Source organism: Pleurodeles waltl, chromosome 4_1 (assembly GCF_031143425.1).
Source record: "Pleurodeles waltl isolate 20211129_DDA chromosome 4_1, aPleWal1.hap1.20221129, whole genome shotgun sequence".
In the NCBI taxonomy this organism is placed as follows: domain Eukaryota; kingdom Metazoa; phylum Chordata; class Amphibia; order Caudata; family Salamandridae; genus Pleurodeles; species Pleurodeles waltl.
Window position 1 is genome coordinate 193,559,499 of NC_090442.1, and position 23,397 is coordinate 193,582,895.

The following is a 23,397-nucleotide window of genomic DNA, read 5'->3' on the forward strand; positions in this document are numbered from 1 at the left end:
GCAATGGTTGAAGTCATCCACGCTGGATGCAGTTAAGTCACATCTCACGTTACTGTCTAATGATACTGATTTACAAGATTTTTTGTCAGGTCCCAAAGTACCACGAAAGAAAAGGTTCTTATACGAGGTTTATAATGAGATTTGGAAGCTTTCACAACAGGAGGCTGCAGCCTGGTTGAGGCAGATTGATCAAGAAAATCTGATGCAGACTTTGTCTGTTGTTGATAATGGCATGCATACCCTTTCTGACCGTGTTTACACGATTGACAGCATTGTTTCCTCTGCCATTGACATTATTAAATCGGACATGTCTTCTTAATATCACGGGCAGAGTCAGACGCGGTCCATCATGCAGCTGGGTTGGACTCTTCAGACCTTGAAGGCGGGTCGCGTTCCATGGCAGCACGTTCGTGCCAGAGAGATCTTTATCTCTTTTAATTTGACTCGTCAACAACAACTGATGGCTAAAAAGGAAGCGACATATGTTATGTTAAATATTGAGAAATTAGAGAAACTGCCTTTTACGGTAGCTGAGATTCCGTCAGCTGAATGGTTGATTCATGGGGTTATTAATTTGCCTATCTCTACTTTGCAATTTACTTCGTGTTTGAAACACATTCCGGTGGGAAGATATGAACTATTGGGAGACAGTTACATACACGAGGTGTGGGACCTTCCCTTTCAGTACAGATGTGTTAATGGTTTGAAGGAGGTTTTTCTTAGCGGCAGCGAATGCGAAGCTTCTGTCAGCCATTCAATGGTTTGTAAACAGCTGTCCTTGCACGGGGCGTGTAACGCTTCGATTGCTAACTTAGCTTGTTATCTGAAGGGAGTTCCAGTCCCGGTTATTAAAAACACTTTCCAGGTGCTTTCTAACGGCAGTTACATTGTCCTTAACAGCGAACGCTGCTGTGGCATGCGTGCCGGAATAGTTTACATCGTCGTTGTCAACAAGGCCGTTACGTGCTGCGGGAATGTGTTGTTTGCCCCCACTCAATTTAGGGAGGTAGCGGACATCTGGCCTCATATTGCTACTTCCAAGGTTGATTTCGACAAGTTGAGTCGGCTAAAAGCTTTATTGTTTCAAAAGCATGTGGCCCTTACATCTGCTAGCGAGACCTACGCACTTCAGGTGGAAAGGTCGTCGGCGGTGATACAGTCCCTTTTGAATACTAACTTTCCAAATCACTTCGGTGAACTTGTGGGACGTATATTTAATGCATCCAGCACTGCTGGTATTGCACATTTTTTCAAAGTCGTTGGTGTTGGTTTTGCTCATACCTTCTCTTCCTTATTCGGTTTGATACCTTCGGCTATACATTCTATTTTCGGAAGCATTTTTGGGGGTTTCCCAATTACTTTGGCTTTATTGGCTGGAGTATTGCTGTTGTTGCTATTTTTTCGCAATGGCTGTCCCGTCACGACGAGATCCTGTATTGCTGCTCCCGTCAGCGCAGCTGTGTCGTGAACGCATGATGCAGCATTTTGGAGCGACACTCCTGGGACATTTGGAGTGTGACTGGTCTCTGTCATTCAGACCGGTTTTGGATTGTGTGCAACCCGTGTTTCGATGCCTTTGGTGCTCGTTTGAACATGCACTGGCTCTCTGTCTCTCATTGCAGCGCCCTCCAATGGTCGATACTGATCTGTTGATGTTCCCGATTAGGGCTCATTCCCAGACTTGTGCACTACGGTTGCGCTTGCTTCGTGAGGCAGTTTATGAGATTCCCTTCCTGGAGGAAGATGGTATTGTCTCTTTCATAGGCCCTGCACGGGGTGCCGCCCTGAATGGTTTTGGGGCTTTGGTTCACACCTGCTCCATGGTACTTTGTGGCGTGGATCTTCCGATATTGACATATGTCGAAGTGGAGGAACTCCTGCGTTCTATGGCTTCTATCTGACGATTGGATTTTTACGAAATTGACACTATATTGAATTTGGTTTTATGATCACATGTTACCTAAATTTATGACTTTGTTGTCTTCTCACCTTGTCGAAATAATTATTTTAGGTATTGTTTATATTTAGGGCATCCTTTTATATTATTGGAACCACTTGCTACCGACAAGGGGAGAGTGTAGTGTGGTTAGTTTTACGTATTCATTGCGCTTTAGCTTCAGGCTTTAGGCCTTTGTGCACTTTGCCCTGAATATATTTTATTCATTTGCTGACAGCTTAGAGCCTCTGTGCACTTTGCTCTATATGCTTTTTATTAGGCTTCGTACTGTTATTTTTCAAATAGCCAGTTCTACGGTGTTGTTTTTTATTCATATCACACTGTTTTGCCTACTTCAGCACTGGAGTTCTCCATAACATATTTACTCTGTGCTTCAGTCAAGGATACAGTCTGGTACATTGCCGATAGACGTGGTAGGAGTTTAAACTTGCCATTCCTGCGTAGGGACATTTTGTGATCACGATGACATGTTAGTTATAAAATCACTTCCTTGTCCCAATACACGCAAGAGGGAGATTCCGACCAGGGAACCACAACTTGATGCTGACTGCCTCGTTGCAGATGCTGACCCAAGATCACAGGTCTTTGCTCAGGTATGAGGGCTGATGTCTCCACAGTGATTCTAATAGGCAAGCTAGAAGCTTAACATGCTGTGCTCTAAATAGAACAAGCAGAGGGAGAGTAGAAACTGTTAGACAATATGATAGCTTTGTTTTTATGTTTTACTCTCCTGGTAACTATTACAATCCTACTGTGTTGTATCGTTCTGGTTATTGCGGCTCACGCCTTAATATCTAAAATACAGTTGTTTTATTAAAACATTATATAAAACTTATACTGTCTTTGTCATTTGTATATGAGATAATATTGGATATAAGAGAGTTGGTTTGGATCTGAGTAACCACGACTTTCCTGAGAAGTTCCAAAGATGTCATGCGCTCGGCTGCCAAATCATTCCTTCCACATGGGAGAAATGAGGCACTGCTAGTTAGCCGGAGCAAAAACCGGATTTAGGGTGACAGAGTTCTTTACACGTGGGTCAGACTCAGTCCCCCACACCGTTATAGATCCTGCTACCTAGAAATCCAGTAGTCTCATTTAGAATAATGAGAGCCCACGCGACATGGGCACCGGCACGATGTTATTTGATTCTAAGAGAATGAGAATGCTTGGGTTCGTCTTTGTCTGTTGTGCATACAACTCCCAACCTGCACTATTTGAGCATAGGGCATAAAACCCCTACAGCATGATGGTTTCACTTTCTCTACTCTCCCCTACATTCTCTCGTTGTGAACATTCAACTGCAACTATCTTCTGTATATTGTTGTATGTATGCCCTATCTAGTCTCATATATCCAGCGCCTGTGACCAGCCTTTTTGTTTGACAGGCATATCAAAAAAATCAATACAAACAAGAGTGTCAGCCCAGCAAATCCCAATAATTTAAAGCACATGCCAATGTGAATATTCAGTTAATTGCATAAGAAAAGAGAACTGTTTTTCTCCAATGAAAGAAAGTGCATACTCAACATAGTCACGTGACTATGCACATATATGCTTCCTTTCCTTCTTTTGCAATTGTTTGTTCTCCCTACTGAACTAGGAGAAAATGGTGTTGCTCTAGCTAATTGCACAATACAAAATGTGTTGGGTGTTTTTGTGAGCCGGGGCTGTGAATAAAACAGCAGCCTTGGACAGTCAATTACCAATTGTAATCACCACCATCCGCATTATTGCCAATGTGTGCATCACTCAAACAGAGCTCAACTCATTCAGCTCACAGCATGTCAGCAGAGAATGCATCCAATTGGACGCTTCCAAAGTATTATCACTTATCATTAAATATGGAGTGCTACCCAAGGTCTCATCTTTGGTCCGGTGATCTTCAATGCCTGCAAGAATTCTTCTAGCCACAGAGGATATCACACTTTAGCAAAAGGCCGGTGAAATGGAGGTGTACCTTAAAGTGTTACCAGCATCTAATCCTGGATGTCGGTGGTCTGGTTATGACTTAATTCAAATAATACCACATCTATCCTTATAAATGGTAGCAAGCTCCAACTGCAAATCAAAGACTGGTAGCAATACGCTGTTTCCTGACTTCTGCATCTCATCTTTCACCATAGACTTCAAATTCAATTGCTTCTGTTCCATTAAAGAGGATGTGAAGAAGAAAATGCAAAGCACTAGCCATTCCTTCCAATCAAGGTCCTCACCCTTTCTCTTGCAAAGTCATAGAAGCAACACCTTGCTCACCGCCCTCATGGGCTTCACCCCCTAAACATTGTCCTGAATGCATCTCAATCATGCTCATACTCGAGGATGTTACTGGCTCCCCCTGATGCCATTCACCGGGTTCTAATCGCTTCCCGACATTTGCAAGACTCTCTATGCCAGCAAGCGTGCTACTAAGTGGACTACCTTTCCCTCTCTCGTTACAAGTGCACCACACACACACGACTGAAACCTGACAAACTAGAGGCCCCAAGAACAAGCACAGCAACAGAGAGAAAACATGAGCCTGGTCCAAGCCATTGGGCCATCTCTAGGCCTTCATCTCAGACACTTTCTCCCAAACCTGTCTTCCTACGCTCATGTCTGAGTCTAATATTTACTTCTACTCCGCCCGCCCACTGTTCTTTTAGTGCATTTGTATGCATCGTCACCAGCATTCGTGCCCTATACTTTGGCAATCAGTAAACATTTGCCAGTGTTTCTCTAAACAAGGTGTAGTGGCACAGATATATCCTTATGCTAAGTGTTGTGGACTGGGTTACAATATAAATATCCTAGGAAGACTAAAATAAAAGTAGCAGAGATAATCCTGACTTAAGGAGAAGTCACCCTGGAACAATGATGGCCGAACTCTTGTGGTTGGCTTGGTATGGACAATAAGCAGAGGAATTGTGGGACATGCCCTGTAAGAGAACTGGAAAAACACAAATCCTGTGCGGTATATGGCAGGTATGACACATAACATTCATCAGACGCTAGTTTCACATTTGTAAAACAACAATTTTCGTCACAGAAGCTAAGTGCACAAAGAAGTCACTTGAGGATTAGCAAAACATCAAAAATGAATGGGAGTTTAAAGTTAGTTCACTGATGAGCTAAAGTGACGCACAGAAGAGAGAGGTAAAGTCTCGGATGTCAAGATGGCACACAGTGAGTGTACATAATCTGCACAGAGTGTAAAAACAGCAGGAAACAGACTGGCTTCTTGCTCACAGTCATTACCTTAAGAATAATTTCCACAGTAAAGATACTAGTGAAGACATAGTCAGCGTTACCTAGGATCTGAAAGACAAGCATAGAGGGGTTAGTGATAGTCAGTGACATTCCCAGGCAGAGCAGGCGTGCGTTAGCAAGAAATAGAGTGAGTAAGGCATCCAGGCAACACAGAGGTACTTTACCTTCAGGCAAATTTCAATGGTGAAAATGACAGTAAAAACTATATCAAAATAAAAGAGGATCTGCAAAACAAAAAGGGGACAGGGCAACGTGGTCAAAAAGCCTGCACTGAAATGGGATATCACAGCTCAGAGTGCCCCACTGGAACCAACAGGCAGGAGCATCTCCTATTGGTGGAACTAGGTGAAGCTCTGAAGCCAAGCTTCAGTTCTGTCTAATAGCACTATTGAATATATCCTCGACGCTTCTCCCCCATACCCACTGCCAGGTAGCTTGGCTATCCCTTCTCTGGTTCCTTAGGAAGGCTCTGAATCAAGAACTCTTTTACAAGGATCACAGCTACATCCCACCAGTTTCTTTTATTCAGTTCTACAGAATAAAGCAGTGACTGACAATGAAGGTTTAATGTTCGAAATAATAATTTTAATAATAACAGCCGCTACACTTACATCGCATGCTCAAAAGTGAATCACCTCTAGGCACTACTTATAACACTAACGATATATGTTATGTCCAGTTTTAGGGCCTCCAGGTTTGGGCAGTCTTCACTCCTGAGTCTGGAATCACCTCCAGAAAGAGGGATGCGTTTATTTCAAGACTTACCAAAGTCCCCAAAAGTCGGTATAAATCTGGCAGCAAGAAGCGAATCATCGGAAATCGTATTGACACCACCACGAATAGGCGAGAAATAGAGTCTGTATCTCTCAATAAATTGCATAAAGGATCTACAATTCTAGGACCGATCTCCAAGAAAACAGAACATAATTCTTTGGCTGGTTTATTGGAGTGGCAAGGAATCCTTGGATGGTCTCAAGTAAATGGGGGCGCTTCAAAATAATTATTTGCAGGAATAAAGAAGTAATCACCGCCCTTGGTAAAGGGCATCTCTTGTCTTTAAAACTGAGGAATATGTCACCCTATAGATGTGGTGCAGTGCAAAATAAGCCAGGACTTGGGTCTATGTAATTCCTCAACCAGAAGATTTTGGGGACTCTGCCAATCACAATTTTTAATCACATTAATAAGTTTCCCGATCAGTGGATTAAACTGAGTCCAGGAAAGCCGGGCCTTGTGGCCATTAAAATCAAATTCCTTATTAAGCATATTCACTGCATGAAGAAATAGTTCATTAGGGATGGGCAAACTTTGCTTCATCTGCTGAGTGTGGAAGGTAAACACTTGTCCATTTGCAGAGGGATTTCGCACACGACAAAGGCTCTCCAGGAACTTGGCAAATGCCTATGTGTGTCCACAGAATATTTTGTTAGTAAAAGCACAGACCAAATTTTACCACTGTTGACACTCTTGCTTCCACAGACAAAGGTGAGCTGTAATTTCTTAATGCATACTTTACTGGAAAACGTATGCTTGTTTACCATTCTTTTATACACTGATTCACACTATTTGGATGTATTTTGTCTTGCTCTCCATTGACTTGTTTGTATCGAATGCTTGTGCACCTGAGATTCACCCGTTGTGTTACATACAATAAATTTTACAGTATCCTTACATTGCTTCTATTTATTGGCTGGCCTTGTGGATCTTTAGTGCACATTCTACGGACAAAGCTTTGCTACTGATTTGTGATGAACCTATTGCCTATTTTGACATCCTAGCACTATCTAAAATAGATAATGCTTTAGATTTGGGCTAGCCTTTGAAATCTGAATGTACTGAAGAGACTATGGGCCTGATTACAACTTTGGAGGAGGGTGTTAATCCGTCCCAAATGTGATGGATATCCCGCCCGCCGTATTACGAGTCCATTATATCCTATGGAACTTGTAATACGGTGGGCAGGATATCCGTCACATTTGGGACGGATTAACACCCTCCTCCAAAGTTGTAATCAGGACCTTAGTGTGAATCCTTTCCTCCTGGTACTGTGGAAGTAATTGGTCACAATGGTACGCAGATGTACTTCTAAAGTGCAAGACCATGGAAACAAATCCAGTATCCAGTGTCATCAGTCCTAATTCCATGCAGAACCGGATTCTGGTTTTCTGGGTTGAGTAGATAAGTTTAGAACAACGCCTGGTCTGTGATGCTCTGACCACAGTTAACGTGGCCACCCATGGGTTTGCTCTGGGTATTTTTCCCCACTGATTAAAAAGAAGGAGGATAGCATCAATAGAAGGACTGGATTTTGTACAGGAAATACCATCAACACCAGAAACTTTGGGCCAGAATGCAGGGGCTATGGCCCGCAAGGTGAGGAGTGAAAATTACTCTTTATTTCCCTTTTCTAAGTACATTGACTGCTATTTGGTGTATTGATGCTCACCTTGATTCATCCTTAACCAGGGTCATTTTTCTCTCATCCCAGTAAACACCATGTGATGTACTCATGTTTATTACTTTTTAGAGTGTCCATTAACACTAAAGAGTCCTCCACACCAAGTCACAGGTAATTTCCTTGAGCGCTGACCCATCCTTTAGGTAGCGGCGCATGGGAACACACTGCCTGGCTCTGAGCAGCATCTGTGTGCTAATATAGTCAAACCCTTGCTGTGTTGGAGCTCCATTCTCGTTCCTAGTTTCCTGGTGTCCTCTTGTCTCTTTAGTGCTGGCCTCGCTCTTTGGGGAGGCTCTTATTGGGGTTTCCAGTCTCTGACGTGGGATCATCATCTCGATCTCATCACACTGCACTCAAGTGAATGAATGAATACTTGATTCAACTACTTACAGTTGATACAAAGAAACCTCAATAAAACCTAGATTTAAAAAAAAAATCATATAGACAATTAAACATCAAGATGCTTGCAGATCAGCTTAAACGAATTTCAGTTTTGTTCCTGAGGGCCTGATTTAGAGTTTGGCGGATGGGGTTACTCTGTCACAAACGTGACGGATATCCTGTCCGCCGTGTTACGATCTCATTATACCCTATGGGAATTGTAATATGGCGGACAGGATAGCCATCACCTTTGTGATGGACTAACCTCTCTGACAAACTCTAAATCAGGCCCTCAGTGTCTTTGTTTACTGTATGCCACGAGTTCCCTCTTAACTTGAGCACGGTTGATATTTTATTCATGCAAGGCCAGTAGCGGCTGGTGAATTTTGAAGGTGGCAGGGCGTAAGACCAACACTACAAGCTATACCCCATCTTAGAGGGTTGAGATTTGTGGTAAGTGAAATGTATTGCAATCTTTACATTTTCTACGCTAGTGTATCAGTTTTCAACAGGTGTGTTAAATATCACCTCCTCCAGGCACTCGTAATCGAGGCATGAGCTGGCCCCACTAGTATATAAGCATGTGACATGTAGGTGATTGCAGCTCATTAACCAAAACCTAATTTTATACCTAATTACAATTCCCAGAGAGTGTAAACACTGGGCTCAACACCCCTGCTGTACCCCCCCTTTGCTAACAAACTCACCACACATCATGTCGTAGAAGACAGTCCGAGTCTAATTGTACAGCACAATGGAAACTTAAAAATCGCTTCTTTTTTTTAACGAGGTGGAAAAACAGCAGGCACGTGTGAAGGTCTGAGGTTGTCAGAAAGGAAGGGACTGTAACAGAGAAGGGCAAGCAACTGAGTGTTTGAGCCAGAGGGTTGGCTTTGGCTCAGCTTGAGATTCTTTTGAAACCTCCAAACCAAAACCAGCTGAGCTCTCTCGCGGGGGGTGATCGGGCCTAATGGCTACAGCTGTTGACCATATAACATGGGGACCCAGGTTAAAACCCTGGCCCGGGCTCAGCATTGAGTCACTCATGGCAAATCTCTGTGTGCTGGAAAAAAATCATGTAACATAGGCTGTGACTTTTAGCACTTGTAAACCCACTCACTTCAACCGCGCCACTGTGGGGAAAAGAGAAAGCCTAGCTGCTGATCCGATAAAGTGTGCAAGTACTGGAAGGGCAAGTAGTCTGAAGACCCTTATGAAAGTGACTGGCATCGTGAGAAATTTCCACGACTTTCACCCCCAACTGCAGCACTTCCAATCATGCCCTGCAGTGTGCACCATGGAAGACTTGTATGCTGCATGAAAAACAAGGCCAGAGAAACACATCTGATGAAATTAAACACTCCTTGGAAAAGGAGATATATACACCAGATTTCATGTAGTGAAAAGTGCCAAATGAAATTATAACCAATAAATTAACAGGTACCTGTTACTCAGACTCTAATCCCACCCTTTAAGAGTTAAGGACAAAGCATTAATCTTAAATGCCAGACAGCAATGCATCCTAGAGGCATCTGCACAGAATGAAATTGGAAAATCTGGAATCAATCCTGGCTACCCTGCTGGACATAAGTTCGTGATCCTAGGAAGACACCAAGCATCCTTTTTGTTCAATATCACATATTAAAGCAATGTGCATTGTCAAAAAATATTTTCTGTTTGGTGTAGAAGACTGACTGCCTCCTAGATCTCTAAGCACTTTCATCGGGGAGTACATCCCAGGGGAGGAGTAGCCCTACGCTCTGGCAGGCCACAGAATCAAAGGCTTAAATTAGATAAGTATTTAAAACCCTGCAACATGGCACATGTGCGGTAAGTGCATGTGCATGCCTGTCTGCTGTGACTGCCTGACCCTCGCACAGAGCGAGGGTCAGAAGCTATGTTGAATTCTGAGCAATCAACATTTACTGCAGGTAGGATTCATTTAATTAAAAAAATGAAAGAGGCAAGAAATATGGAGGGGCGGGGGTGACTTAGCCCACACGCCCTTAAAAAGAAAACACCCCTGTGCAAGGCTCTGAGCATGTTTGTGAACGATGAGCGTTATCTTTTTTTTTTAAAGGATCCATCCAATTAGATTTTATTACTGCTAGAAATCATTCACAAGTGAATCCATGGCAGAAACTCAGGTGAAACCACAAGGGCGGCTTCAAAGACTGGGAGGTCCGAATGCCAAGACCTGTGCTGGGAACCATCATCTTCTTTTGCATACTCTGTACCCTGACAGAGAAGCCACTCATTCCGCAATGGGTCTCCATGCACACCGCGTGTCCCCAAATATACAACACCCACTTACCGTTACTAGGAGGATACCAATGATGGAGTTTAAGTAGATTTTATCAGGAAAGTGTCAGTAGACTGACAAGGGCGGGGCTATGGCCTGCTCTAGAATACCACCTGCCACGAAGTGTCAGTCTCCCCATGGCATGCTGAATGGGCAGTAGCACAACCATACTCTATGTGGGGTTACATTTCAGCTGCAACCTGAGTCTTGCAGAGTCTTATATTCTGCTCGCAAGCCGCACAAAATTCACATAAAACACCTCCAGTGCGATCAGACATGTTTAGAAAAATACAGGGTCAGTGTAAGTACAGGATGGCACAACTGCCCACAGAGTGCAAAAGCTTTGATACCTTCATGAGTGAGCAAGGCAGTCTAAACATGCCTGATTGCACTGGATGTGTTCCATGTACATTTTGTGTCACATGCAAGATGAGAGCGAACACAGGGCAAATCTTTGTCCATACCACATAGACAAGTGACTCCTGGGTGTGTCATGGTGTTCGTATCTTAGCCGGGATTCTTGGTTTTTATTCTTACATGACCCTATTTGATTAATATAGCTGCAGTGTTTCAGTTACTTTGCAGGTCCAAACAGCCTAGCAACGGGTTTAATTAATACATGTAATTGCAAGCAGTATTTACAATTATTTATTGTCAGTTGTCAATTACTTCAACAGAACTCTAGTGCTTCAACAGAACTCTAGAGTGCAAGTTAATTTAAAGTGCACCCTTTCACAAAAAGTAGTTTTTTTCATTTTAATTAGGTATTTTTATGTACTTATGGAGTATTTCCCCCCTGCCTGAGCGCCAGAACCTAATGACCATGTGCTGGTTTCTGATGAGCTGCTGTGGGTGGTGCAAACACTTTTGAACGTTTTAGGAAGATGTCGTACTTGGTTTCGAAAGGAAAAATGCCGAACCGGGTCCTCGGCAGCCAAAGAGATGCTGCTTAGCAGGATGAAGAAAAGGATCAGGTTTGTAAAGATGTTATCGTTGACGATTCGGTGGCAGTGAAGGCGAAACCTGAAAGAGGCAGAAGAAAACATTAGTCAGCGTGCCCCCATGATAGGTTGAAGTTTTTTACCCTGATTTTTCTCACCATCATCTTCTCATGGAATTTCCCGTGTCGAAGCCTAACTTCTCAGCCTCCTGATATCTGTCCTACTAGTCTTCAAATGATTGTACTTTCCACAGTGGGATATCAGAGAATGGGCCTTAAGAAAACGCTCTCTCAGTTGCTTAAATTGGAACCTGGGACTTCTCGCATACAAAATGTACTTGTTTTCAATTTCTCGTGTTCGGGGATAACCTTTGCAGAAGAGGCAGATATCACAGGGGCACTATTTTGGCCAGAAGGAAGACCATAAAGTCCCAATAAATGTTCCTTTGGCCAGCTCCCCTAATGGCAAGCTGTGAATGGCCTCGAATTGTTACCTCCTTAAGCCCCAGAGGGCATAGCAGAAACCGACTTTCTTTAAATGACCACTAAGACTACTTGTGGTCATTTCTGGGATGTTAGTTCACAGCACACATCGAATGGCCACTAGGTGTCACTGCTCCCGTTTCTTTCTGGAACATTATACAATTAAGTACTTTAAATGGCCACATAGTGTCACTGCCTGAGGTTCTTTCAGACATGTCACTCACTGGTATACCCTAAGTGATCAACAGATACCATCTTCTAAGTTCTCCACTAAATTTTTAGCCCGCAACATATTTTGAGTGGCAAGTCACTATCAATGCCTAGGGTCTTGGAGGGACCTTCAGATACAGACATAGGCCCTCATTATGATGACGGCGGGGTACGCTAACAGTCGACGGAAGACCGTCAGTGCAGTGAAGCCCCAGCCAGCCCTATTATGATGTTCCTGCCGGCCCAGCAGAAAACAAGGTCTTTACATTGACGCTGGCTCCAAATGGAGCCGGCGCCAATGTGGCAGTGCAGCGGGTGCAGCAGCACCCGTTGTGCATTTCACTGCCCGTAATTCGGGCCGTGAAATGCACGACGGGGCTGTGCATAGGGGCCCCTGCACTGCCATGCAAAATGCATGGGCAGTGCAGGGGCCCCCAGGGGGCCCCAAGTCACCCATTCCGCCAGCCTTTCCACAGCGGTGTAAAGCTTGCAGGGCTGCCCTGTCGGATCTGAAACACCACCACCACCAGGCTGCCTGGTGGTGGGAGCCTGGTGGTGGCGGCGTTTCCACCATGGCGTGTTCGCCATGGTCATAATAGGGCGGGCGGACCGCCACTACCGCAGCGGTCCACCCGCCACCGCGAGTCTGGCAGTCCATGGACTGCCAGATTCATAATGAGGGCCAAAGTTTGAGTAACTCCACAAAGTGTTATTGTCTGAGGCAATTGTACCTATGTAACTTTTGAAACTATGTTTCACTGTGTATGGCCTCAGAGGGCATATAGGGCAATTACATACTTTTGAAATGTCATCCAACAAGATACTTTTGAGATTTTATTTACTAATATCATGTTGAAAACTACATCTCACAACATACTTAGGGGGTTATTCCAACTTTGGAGGAAGTGGTAATCCGTCCCAAAAGTGACGGTAAAGTGACGGATATAACACCAGCCGTATTACGAGTCCATTATATCCTATGGAACTCGTAATACGGCTGGTGGTAAATCCGTCACATTTGGGACGGATTACCACCTCCTCCAAAGTTGGAATAACCCCCTTAGTGTCTCGGTGTCAGCGCATGCCACCCAAATGGGGCCATCAATCTTTGACTCTCTCACCTGACTCTTGTGGAAGCAGAATCTATCACAGGTACACCCTTTACCACATTTCTCCCCCCAGCTCAGGCCAACAAGAGATTTACATTCAGACTGTAATACATAGCACTGGGAAATGGAGCCCAGTGCTGTCGTCACCACCTTAGATTTATATAAACGATTGTTAACTACATAACATTATAGGCTTCCATAGTGTCAATAGCGGCAAACTAACAGGACCTCAGAAAACAACAATATTTCATCTCTACCCACTGTGGATGACCGGACTCAACCAAACATTGGCAGCGCCAACACTCTTACCTGTTGGTAGGGCGGAAGATGAAGAAAGCACTAGCTTCGGGCATCGGGACAGCTTTCTCCTTCAGGTGAAGTTCCGAAAGGGGCCTTGGTCGTGGGCCAACAGGCATCTCAGGCTCTTCTTCCTCCTCTTCACCTGTGAAAGGACAGTCGTTTCTATGGTAATTAAGAGTGCCATCCACTGAGAGTTGAACATGCGTTTAGGTCTATTAAGAGGACTATCTTTAATTATTCATGTGAATCACAGCCTGGTGGCTGGTCATCACACTTGACACTGGAGTCTCGAAAGGCTGGGCACTACTTGTAATGATTTTTCAAAGAGACAACATTTAACCTGCTTCCTGAAAAAAAGAACAAAAAGGGAGACTCTAGTGTCCCTAGGGAGCAAATGTAGGGTGGCAGGGCCCTGTAATGAAAAGCCCCTTCTCTAATTTTGTCTCATTGTGTCAGAACTCGATGATCATCAGAGCTCCGTGCCAACTGAGGGACTCCTCTTAGCAAACTGCAGTTTAACTTTTAACAAGTCTCAATAACATTACGGTTACACTTCCTGACGGAAGGAACCTCAGCACCTGGAAACCCTTTTGTAAGCTTCCTCTGCCCCTCATCGCATCTCTTCTGTTTGGCTGATCTGAACAATCTGGTTTCTAGTCCCGTTTTTGGACTGTCTTGTGTGTTTTAGTTTAGGGTCCAGTTTGGAATACCTTTTGTGCTCAAGTGTCCTATTGCTTTTGTAATAAGTATAGTGCACATGGCTCAGCCCCACAAAACCATGGTAGTTGTTCAGGCCCTCAGTACAATGAGCATTTATGGAAACCTCCAAAATTCGAGACAACCCTGTAGACCTTCTGTATTCCATAGGTTTTGCTGCTAATTCCTAAGTGAGGAACTGACCACAGAACAACACACACAATCTCTCTTTTTGAAATAATTCATCCAATTGAATCTTATTGTTTTCCAAGACCCAAATTACTAAGATCTTTAGTAAAGCCTTATAAGAGGGTATCGTTTTTACAAACACCTCTACAGATGGAAATAGCGTTACAATAAAAACTTGTATGAAAGTAATATAGGGAGAACATATAAACTAACCTCAAGTCCCCTGCATAATCGTAAATCGTTCATGCTGATTAAATGTGGTAGGCAGCGTGTGATATATAATTATCTAATGTATCATGACTAAAGAACCACTTATATTTGTCAGTTTTTACTTGAAAGAGCTGCGAACAAGTACAATGACAAACTCAGTGTACTTCCGCCTCTGTGCAGTTGTAAGAATATTCAAGTAGGACTGAAGTTATGTAAGCCAGATTACCCAGGTGGGACACACAAGAGTAAAGAATCCATCTTTTTGTTTAGGGCCTGACACCCTCCTGTGCCTATCCACTGTCTCCCATAGCTGTGGTAAAAACCTTGGCTTAATGTTCATATGAGGATAGCGCCCGGTGTTGTAGGGATTGGCTCATGCAACTCCCTTCATCTGGCAGGTGAAAATATCTGTATATGAGATGACCACAAGTTAATTTTTGAGATTCGTCTACTACAGGTCTGAAAACGTAATCCAATATGACCTTCGGCTGCTCTCGAAATAAACTATATTTTACCTTCTATCCAGCGGGCTTTCTGCCACTTCACAGTACTGAATGAGCTTTGCCTAGGATATTGGGGTGACCGCTTTGGGTTCCTTGATAAAGGGGCAGCCACACTACTCATGATGCTAGATACCCCAACTGAATTTGACACAGTGGACCTTGCCTTTCTGCTCGACGGCCAGTCCACTGTGCTGGGGCATCAGAGTATACCAGGCCCTGCTCCTTTTTAACAAACAGAACCCAACAAGACAAATGGGTCCTTTTATCTTCTAGCAGCAATCTTTGATGTTCCTCAAGACTCTGTATTATTGCATGCTCTGACCCTATAACCTCTTTTGAACTCAAGTTCGATACTTAAAGTACTACGCTGATGCTAACATTGATCTACTCATATTGCGATCTGAGGTTCAAAACTGAATGCGTAACACCAGCTCAATCAAACCAAGACCAAGCTGATCATCTCTCGCACATTCCTCGAGCCAGCAGTTTCTGTACTGAATCCTCCTGACATTCTTGGTTTTGAACTCAATTCATCAGACAAGGAACAAAATCTGGGCTTCATTTTGTTGTTCTATGCATGGCTTACGGCAGCCATTTTAATGAGGCTGAACCGGCAGTTTGCAGTATTCGATCTACCAGCATAGAAGCACAGCGAGAGGGGCTTTTCACAAAGAGGAAGGAGCAATATTTACTATTGTTGGTGAAAAAACTAAGGCTCATAAAACAAGGTCAATTGTGTGCTTTCAAGCTTGCCAGTTCCCTTTTCCCAAAACCATCATCCTTTTAGGGGTAGTACTCAGGGACATTTCCCTATTTAGACTTTGCCACTGGATTGATGTTTCAAGACATCCCTTCTTTCTAGTACCACTCAGGTTTTTAAAAAAATTCTCTTTATTGGGTTTTTACACACATAAGGAAACCGCATATAGGTGAGCAATGTTCCAGTCCCGCGCAGGGGGAGTGTATTGCAGGGTGCGCAACTGCAACACAGGACCAGCAGGACAAATTATGCAAAGACAGGGGTGAAAGGAGGGGCGCTCTGGCCCTACCGGAAGAAAACGCCGACTCAAGGAGCCTTGCATGGTACTACTGAAGTTGAAACAACAAACAACAGAGTTGGTACCTATAATTTCATTGGTGCAGGGATACGGATTCTTCTCATCATTCTCATTGGCTGGATAATCGTCCACGTTGATCTGGAAGAACAAGAAAGAAACAAAGACCTGTGACTGAGCAGCTCTTGAACTTCCTGGCATTCAGGCTCTTACCTCATGCCCAGCCTGCCTACCTTGGTGGCCGGGGGGGATTCCCCGTCTGCTGTGATGGATTTCAGCTCTATCTTCTCTTCCTTCGCCTCCTCCTCCACCGGTGCAGGAAGCTGTTTGAGGGCCTGCTTCTTCTCCGGACTCGCCGTCCTAAAAACATGCACACTTAGAGAAAAGTAAATCTCACTGCTATGAAGAAACTGGGCTGCAGCGTGCACAAATGACAGATCAGTTTGGCTCTAGACTCTTATTCTCCCTCCATCAACGTTAGTCACGTGAACTATGTTTTAAAGAAAATTCTGATTTTGAAGGTACAGAAGTAGCCGGCTTCATCTGTAGATAACGCCAGTCATCCTCTCTTAGCACTTTGCAAAAATTTGTAAGAATCTGGTGACAAGGTTATCAAATGACAGTTGTACTAAGAGGAAGAGTGTAGTAGCTCACCCACTTGACACACAGTGTGCTCTTCAGCAAATCACATTCTGCTTCTGTGTTGTAGTTACATATCTCTAAAGCATCAATTAATACCAAAGCACCAATCTCTGCAAATCATGCATCTCCTCTCTCGAATTCCAGACAGAACACGTTTACTCTTAATGCTATATTTATGTTTATTGTTCTTGTATGTCACACATTGCAAAACTTAATTGTTTCTAGGTGATGGAGCATAGGGCTGGCTTGCCTGTCAAATGGGCCTGCTCATTGTTATGCTGGAGTAAGTGCAGACTGGACAGATTGTTTAAGTGACCTTGTCTAACTGACGATGGTAAAGCAAAGAAACTGGCATGCATTTTGAAGGGTCTGGCTGTTGCTACAGTGGTCAGGCTTCCGACCACCTAGTGCCCTGGCTGACCAGTTGTGGTTTCATTGACTGTGTCCAGCTGGTATTAATGAGACATAGCAAACAACATATAAGCTGAAGATGTTTGACCTTGGTTACAAAGATCAGGCTATAATTTGGCTTGTTTCCATTGCTCTGGCCATGTCAGGCTGCATAATGCATAAACAAAAACAGAGGGGGTCAGGGTCATGATGGGAGTTCAAAGGGAACAAATGGAAAGGCCAGGGGATTAAAACAGTTGAGTTTTTAGTTTTGCCATGAAATGCATCACTGATTTTGCACAGAAGACCTGCTTTGAAAAGTTGTTCCAGAAGCAAGGGGCTACCGCTGAGAGGTGTCACACCCCCATGTCAGACCTTCTAACTCACATGGTGCAACTGAGTGTCACACAATATCGGCTCCCTTCACACAATCAGCCAGTAAGGAGCCAATATCATATGGTGCCTCACAATTAGCTGGAAAACTCTGCAAAGAGTTCCAACTATTTGTTTGAAGGCTCTGTGCAGCCGACGTCCATTACGGGATGTGAAACCACCACTGAACATCAGCAGCAGCATTAGACGCTTTGATATTTGGTGTTGCAAGAGTGAGGTCATTTATTTATAGCACCTCGGGATGTGCTTGACACAAAGACCCAGTCCCTCCAAGGCCATACCCCTTCTCAAACTGTGAAAGTATTTCACAACATGGCAGGTTTTCCGTGTAATGGAATCTTGTTCTGGGAATTAGATGGCATGAGAGAGATTTGCATATGCTCAACATATGTTGTGGGTTGGGGTGACTTGTGCAATCTTTTCTTGGACGTGTTTGAGGCTATGCCTTTGATGCATTTGTAAACGAGGAGGAGATCTTGAAAATAATTCATTTCAAGTCTGATGGAGAGGAAGCATGGCCACAAATCAGACGGCGACTTGCTCCACCAAACTCACGGTTCCACCGCTCTGGTTAGAGTCCTGGGGATTGCTGTGTTTACATCCGCAGAGCCCCCGCTGGGAGGTGGATAAACCTCTGACCTGGTGGCCTGTCTGCCGAAGGGCTGCCAAGTCACAAGCGTGACTGAATATCACTGCCTGTGCCCCCTATGCAATAAATGGGGGTCCCAAGCAGTGAAAATGTAGACTGCCCCCCATATGCAAGGAGAAAACTATTCGTCTGTCAGGACATTTCTTTTTTTGTTTACAGAAAATTAAGTCCCTCTTGTTTTCTCTACACCGAAAAGTTTGCAGAGTGGGCCCTCTTAAACACGGCAGCTGTTTAACGAGAGACACTCGGTCTCCCTTCACAGCACAGAGATGCCCCCAGGCAGGCAGATGTGTCTGCATAGGGAGGACAGTCCTCTGCACCGTTGGCGGACTAAAGGACCATCTTCCAAGGTCTAGATTGCGCCCCCATCTTTCGATAAAGTGAGCTGAGGTGTCTGAGGAGGGTGGGCAGAACTGACTCAGGCGTTTTCAACTGCGGAGAGAGGAGGCTACGCACAGTGTTTTCTTAAGTGTCTTTCTAAATGCTAACATGTTTGAGTCCAACTTGAAATCAATAAATCATTTATTGTATTACTCAAAACAGAGAAGGATCCGTCCCCTTTAATGAACCTCTTAAACCTCATGACAGCCAAGAAAAAATTAATGGAGAAGCGGAATGTTCGACAAAGCACATAACATTGAATCAATCCTTTCATAAGTATTGGGGCAGAGGCCAGATGACTTTGTGTATCAGGGTGGCTGTTAATAAAAGCCTTTTACTGACTGGTAGCCAATGTAGCCTCGCCATCTCAGGATCATGTCCAGGGATCTGCCTGCAGAGCTCTCTATTTTCAATACATGAATTTTTGATATGTAGCTATATTAAGCTTTTAGCTTTCTGTACTAGTATTTCCCTTTAGCTACCATTTCCTTGTTTCTTTACTTTCAAACTAAAAGGGTTTATGTGTTACTTTAAGATGCCATTCAGTGTCAGGGCTTAAACCCCTGAGTAGTGAATGGTCGGCCTAAAATGCGCATGTGCTGGAGCGATGGCTTGACCAGCACCCCCTTGTCTTAGCTTATACATGTACCTTTACACATTGTTTTGCTATTCAATGTTTTCATGATGCACAATTTCATTTTTGTCAAGCACTTCCTATTTATCTGCCTTTCTGTTTAAACTCCGAAGCTGCATTATGGATCTATGCAACGCCATCCTGAGGTGGTGTAAGTATAAAGATGTGCCGGAAGAGCACAGATCGGTGACGACCAGTGTACATCCACACTGTGACCTAGATGCTTCTGTGGTCATGGTGTTGGTCCTTGCTCATTGATTTGACATATTATGGTTGGCTGGGATGGTGTTGATGGAAGTAACTGTTTGCTCCCCTATAGAGGCTACGCCTTGTACCACATCTAATAGCTACTCGTCCACACCTGCAATTTCCATATTCGCATTGTTGGATAAAGTGTAACATAATTACTGAATTGTCTCAACCAGGTGGCTCATTATGATCCACCACGTAACACCAATGATGAGTACTGTAATGGTTAAATTGGAAGCAAAAGTCCACCTAAATGGTCTTTGATGGCAATGTTAATTGACCTGTCTAGTGATCTAGAACCAGTGAGCTCCAGGCAATCCGGGAAATTGATCTGATCTAAAGGGGCAGTCCTAGTCTGTGCATCAAACAAGTGTAAGTGGCAGAAATTATCTGGGGTTAGGGATACCTGAAGGGACACAGCAGATGCACAGAGTTCGTACATAAGATTTACCAACTAAACATGGCCAGTTGATGGACAACTAACCGTTGGGGGATAGAAAATCAAGGTGTATGGAAGGATTTTAACTTTGTGAGGTCTGTTTATTAGAAGCAAGAAGGTGACGTATCACCACCCACTGGATGGGTTGTCTGTGGTAAGGCTGGTGACAATAGTATTGCTGACTTGCCTCTCCAGCATCATTAGAGATAGGAGTGGGCAGCAAACGAGACACGCTTACTTGTTGTTGCTGCAACAATATTCTGCACCTGAAGTCACTAACGTTTTAATATCTGAAAAATAAATGTGTTCCTTCAATAATATTATTATAATATATATATATATATATATATATATATATATATATATACACACACACATATACACACACATATATATATATATACATATACACACACACACACACACACATATATATATATTTATATATAAATATATATATATATATATTTGGAGAGAGAAAAAAGAGGGAAGGGGGGATTTTAACACAACAATTATTATAATAAAGTACATCTAGTGGAGTTGAAGACTGGTTTACAAACTGACTCTGAGAATATATCTTTTTTACCAAGCCAGTAGTCTTGTATAGAATGGATTTTTGAGAGCTATAACATCTCAGTTCGCAAGACACAGTATATCCATGTTCCTACTTTCTGAAGATCTCTGAAGGCTATGCTTATATTGCTCTCACCTTGCCATGTAAAACCTATACAGTGAAATAGTACATGGCCTCCTGTTCTTCACATAAGTTAATATGAAAGTGCAATTGATCATCTCCAATAATCATTGATCACATTGTTTAAAACTACAGGGCACAGAGCAATACCTGGCCAATTTCTTCCTCTCCTTTTCTTCCTCTTCTTCTTTCTGTGCCGATGTTAAGCTCTCTGCATCAGCCAGGTTGTCCACAGCAATGGCCAAGAAGACGTTCAGCAGGATATCTGTTTATGTTTGTTCATGAAGGAAAACTGAGAAAAAGGCAGTCTAGATCCTTCACTGCCAACAAGCTCACTGAAAGAACTTGGGGTATTCGTTGAGGGGGTGAGTACCCACCTCAAGTAATAACCACACCCCTTGCCAGGGTGAACCACTCAGGTCCCTGAGTAAACCTGAGCTTAACCCCCTGGAAGATATGGTACAAAGCAGACAGGCTTAACTTAGAGGGAAAGTGTAAAGTATGTATACAGTACAAAACAGTAGTAAAGTCAAAACCCAACACAACAAAAACCTCAAACCAATGTAGAAAAAATAGAGTAAATTTTATATAATACAATCACGCTAAAATGACAAAAATCAATAAGGGACACCCGGAGCAAGTTAAAGCTGACTGAGATTGTGCGCGGGTCGGGTACAGAAACCCGGTTCGACATGAGCAGAAGTTGTTCCTTCGGACATAGGGCCTGATTGCGACCTTGGCGGAGGGGATTACCCCATCATAAACGTGACGGATATCCCCCGCCATATTATAAGTTCCATTATATCCTATGGAACTTGGAATACCGTGGACGGGATAACTGTCATGTTTGTGATAGAGCATTTACCTCCACCAAGGTCGTAATCAGGCCCTTAGTCTCTGAAATTGAAGTCAAACATGCTCAGTGGGAAAGGCAGCCAGATGTGGCCAAAGAGGGCTCCTTGTCCTCAGATGGCCCCCTGACGAGATCTCCATCAGGCCTCTGATTTTTTGGCAGAAAAGGTCAGAGAAGGAGGAATTTGAATTTCGCACTCAGAGAAGATCCGTTACCAGCTGGATACTTTTGGCGCATTCGCTGGTGAAGATTTCTACATTCGAACTAAATCATATTTAGTTCGAATTGCTCCGAGTTGCTCCTAATCAAAGGTGCTAAACAGCTGCCAGGTTGGAGTTCATGCAAATGGGCATCCAGAGGCTTTAGGCAGGGAAAAGGTAACATTCTAAAAGTACCTTTTTTCAAACTATGTATCAAAAACTTCAGAAGTGAATTGGGCTTTTGATATATATTTCAGAAGTCCAAGAATTAATTTTGTAGCTGTCTCCTGGCTGGAGATAACGTTATTAAATGTTCACAAGTCTACTTTAAAATACCCAGCACCCTACCTTATAGACAGGAAGGTCTACTTAAGGGTGACTAAATGTTTAAAAGGAAAGTGGGAATGGTAGACCTGCAGTCATGTTTACGCTGTCAGTGTAGAGGATGGCATAATGGGTGCTGCAGTCCTAAGGTGACAGTAAGCGTCCAGGCCCTAGGTACACCTTTGTATCATATACTATGCACTTATAGGCAAGTTAAATATGTCAAATAGGATATGTCAATTTCATCATGTTCAAATGGGGAGCACAGGCTCTTTACCACTGGTTAGCAGGGATAAAGTACACATGGTTCTACAGCTAGCAAAAACAGTCATTGCCGAAATCTAGGATACATCATACAAAAGATAGCACCACACAATAGTTCTCACCATACACTAGTTCTCATCTTTATAAGTGAAAGAAGGTCTAGACAGTGTACAGAAGCTTTGTACCACCCCACACATTTGTCATCTCATTGTTGTATTAAGTGTTTGAACACTCACTGCTACTTTTCGGTACATTAGCTCACTACAATAACTCCTCACTATTTTGAGCACGTGATAGCGTACTGGTAACAGAGTAGAACAGCTTACTGAAAACTGAGGTATACAATCTCTTTCTACTACCTTAAGCATACAGTAGTTCAGTATTAACTTAAAGGGAGATTACTATAGCAAGCTGTCGAGCCCCACTGGGAGCTGGAAAGAGTTGAACCAAAGGATACAGTTTCCGCAGATGAAAAGGATGATGAAGTAAATGCAGACCAGCATTCCAGGAAAAGATGGGCCGCCATATGCCATGATTCCATCATACATTACAGAGTTCCAGTCCTCGCCAGTCAGGATCTAAATGATAACATCCCCTTTGTCAATGCAATTACATTAGACATGTATATTGTCTTGGGTTATTAGTCTGCAAAAGTTAAAGTCTGCCAGAATAGAAGACCATGTTCTTCTACTCAGTGGTAGGAGAGGAACACATGAATATGTGCAGCAAGCTGAATACATGTACAGTCACTACAAGAGTGGGCTGGTCCCAGTGCAGGCCAGTAGAAGCGGGGGCTGTTAAACAAAATGTTGTCTTTAATACAGACGCTTTCTGAAGAACCTACTAGCCAAGACCATCTGTCCCTAAGTCACCTTGAACCATTAACTTCAATGTGCAGAAGCTGCTTGCAGTCCCTTTCCTAAGCTTAAAATGATTTCATAGGGCAGCGCACACAAGGCCAAAATTACCCTTTTAGGATTAATATGAAGAGAGCGCAGGCACTGGGGTTTAAGCCGGGTATTATACATCACAAGTGATGCAGTACCCGAGATGCATCTCAACGGTTTACACATTAGGCAAGTACCAGGATTGGATAGTGATTTTGGGCAAATCATTCCAACTATGTGCCTCTTATTCCACCTGTGTGTAAAACAAACAAGTAACATGTACGGGGTGTGCCGGATGTGATGATGTGAGGCTGAAATGTACGTGTACTGTAGCACTCTTCTGCTCCACATTAGTC

General features: G+C 43.4%; 1 protein-coding gene across 1 annotated transcript in view; it reads right to left on the bottom strand.

Annotated features, from left to right (window-relative positions):
- The window catches only part of CACNA1C (calcium voltage-gated channel subunit alpha1 C), a 1,395,795-nt gene that overhangs the window by 307,008 nt on the left and 1,065,390 nt on the right, over window positions 1-23,397 (bottom strand). Inside the window, exons 15-22 of the mRNA XM_069228081.1 lie at window positions 22,612-22,732; window positions 20,664-20,778; window positions 16,276-16,402; window positions 16,111-16,183; window positions 13,399-13,531; window positions 11,241-11,370; window positions 5,371-5,430; window positions 5,195-5,254 (exon numbers count right to left, since the gene is read on the bottom strand). Coding sequence (XP_069084182.1) covers window positions 5,195-5,254; window positions 5,371-5,430; window positions 11,241-11,370; window positions 13,399-13,531; window positions 16,111-16,183; window positions 16,276-16,402; window positions 20,664-20,778; window positions 22,612-22,732 — 819 coding nt within the window. The remainder of the gene's footprint in view (window positions 1-5,194; window positions 5,255-5,370; window positions 5,431-11,240; window positions 11,371-13,398; window positions 13,532-16,110; window positions 16,184-16,275; window positions 16,403-20,663; window positions 20,779-22,611; window positions 22,733-23,397) is intronic.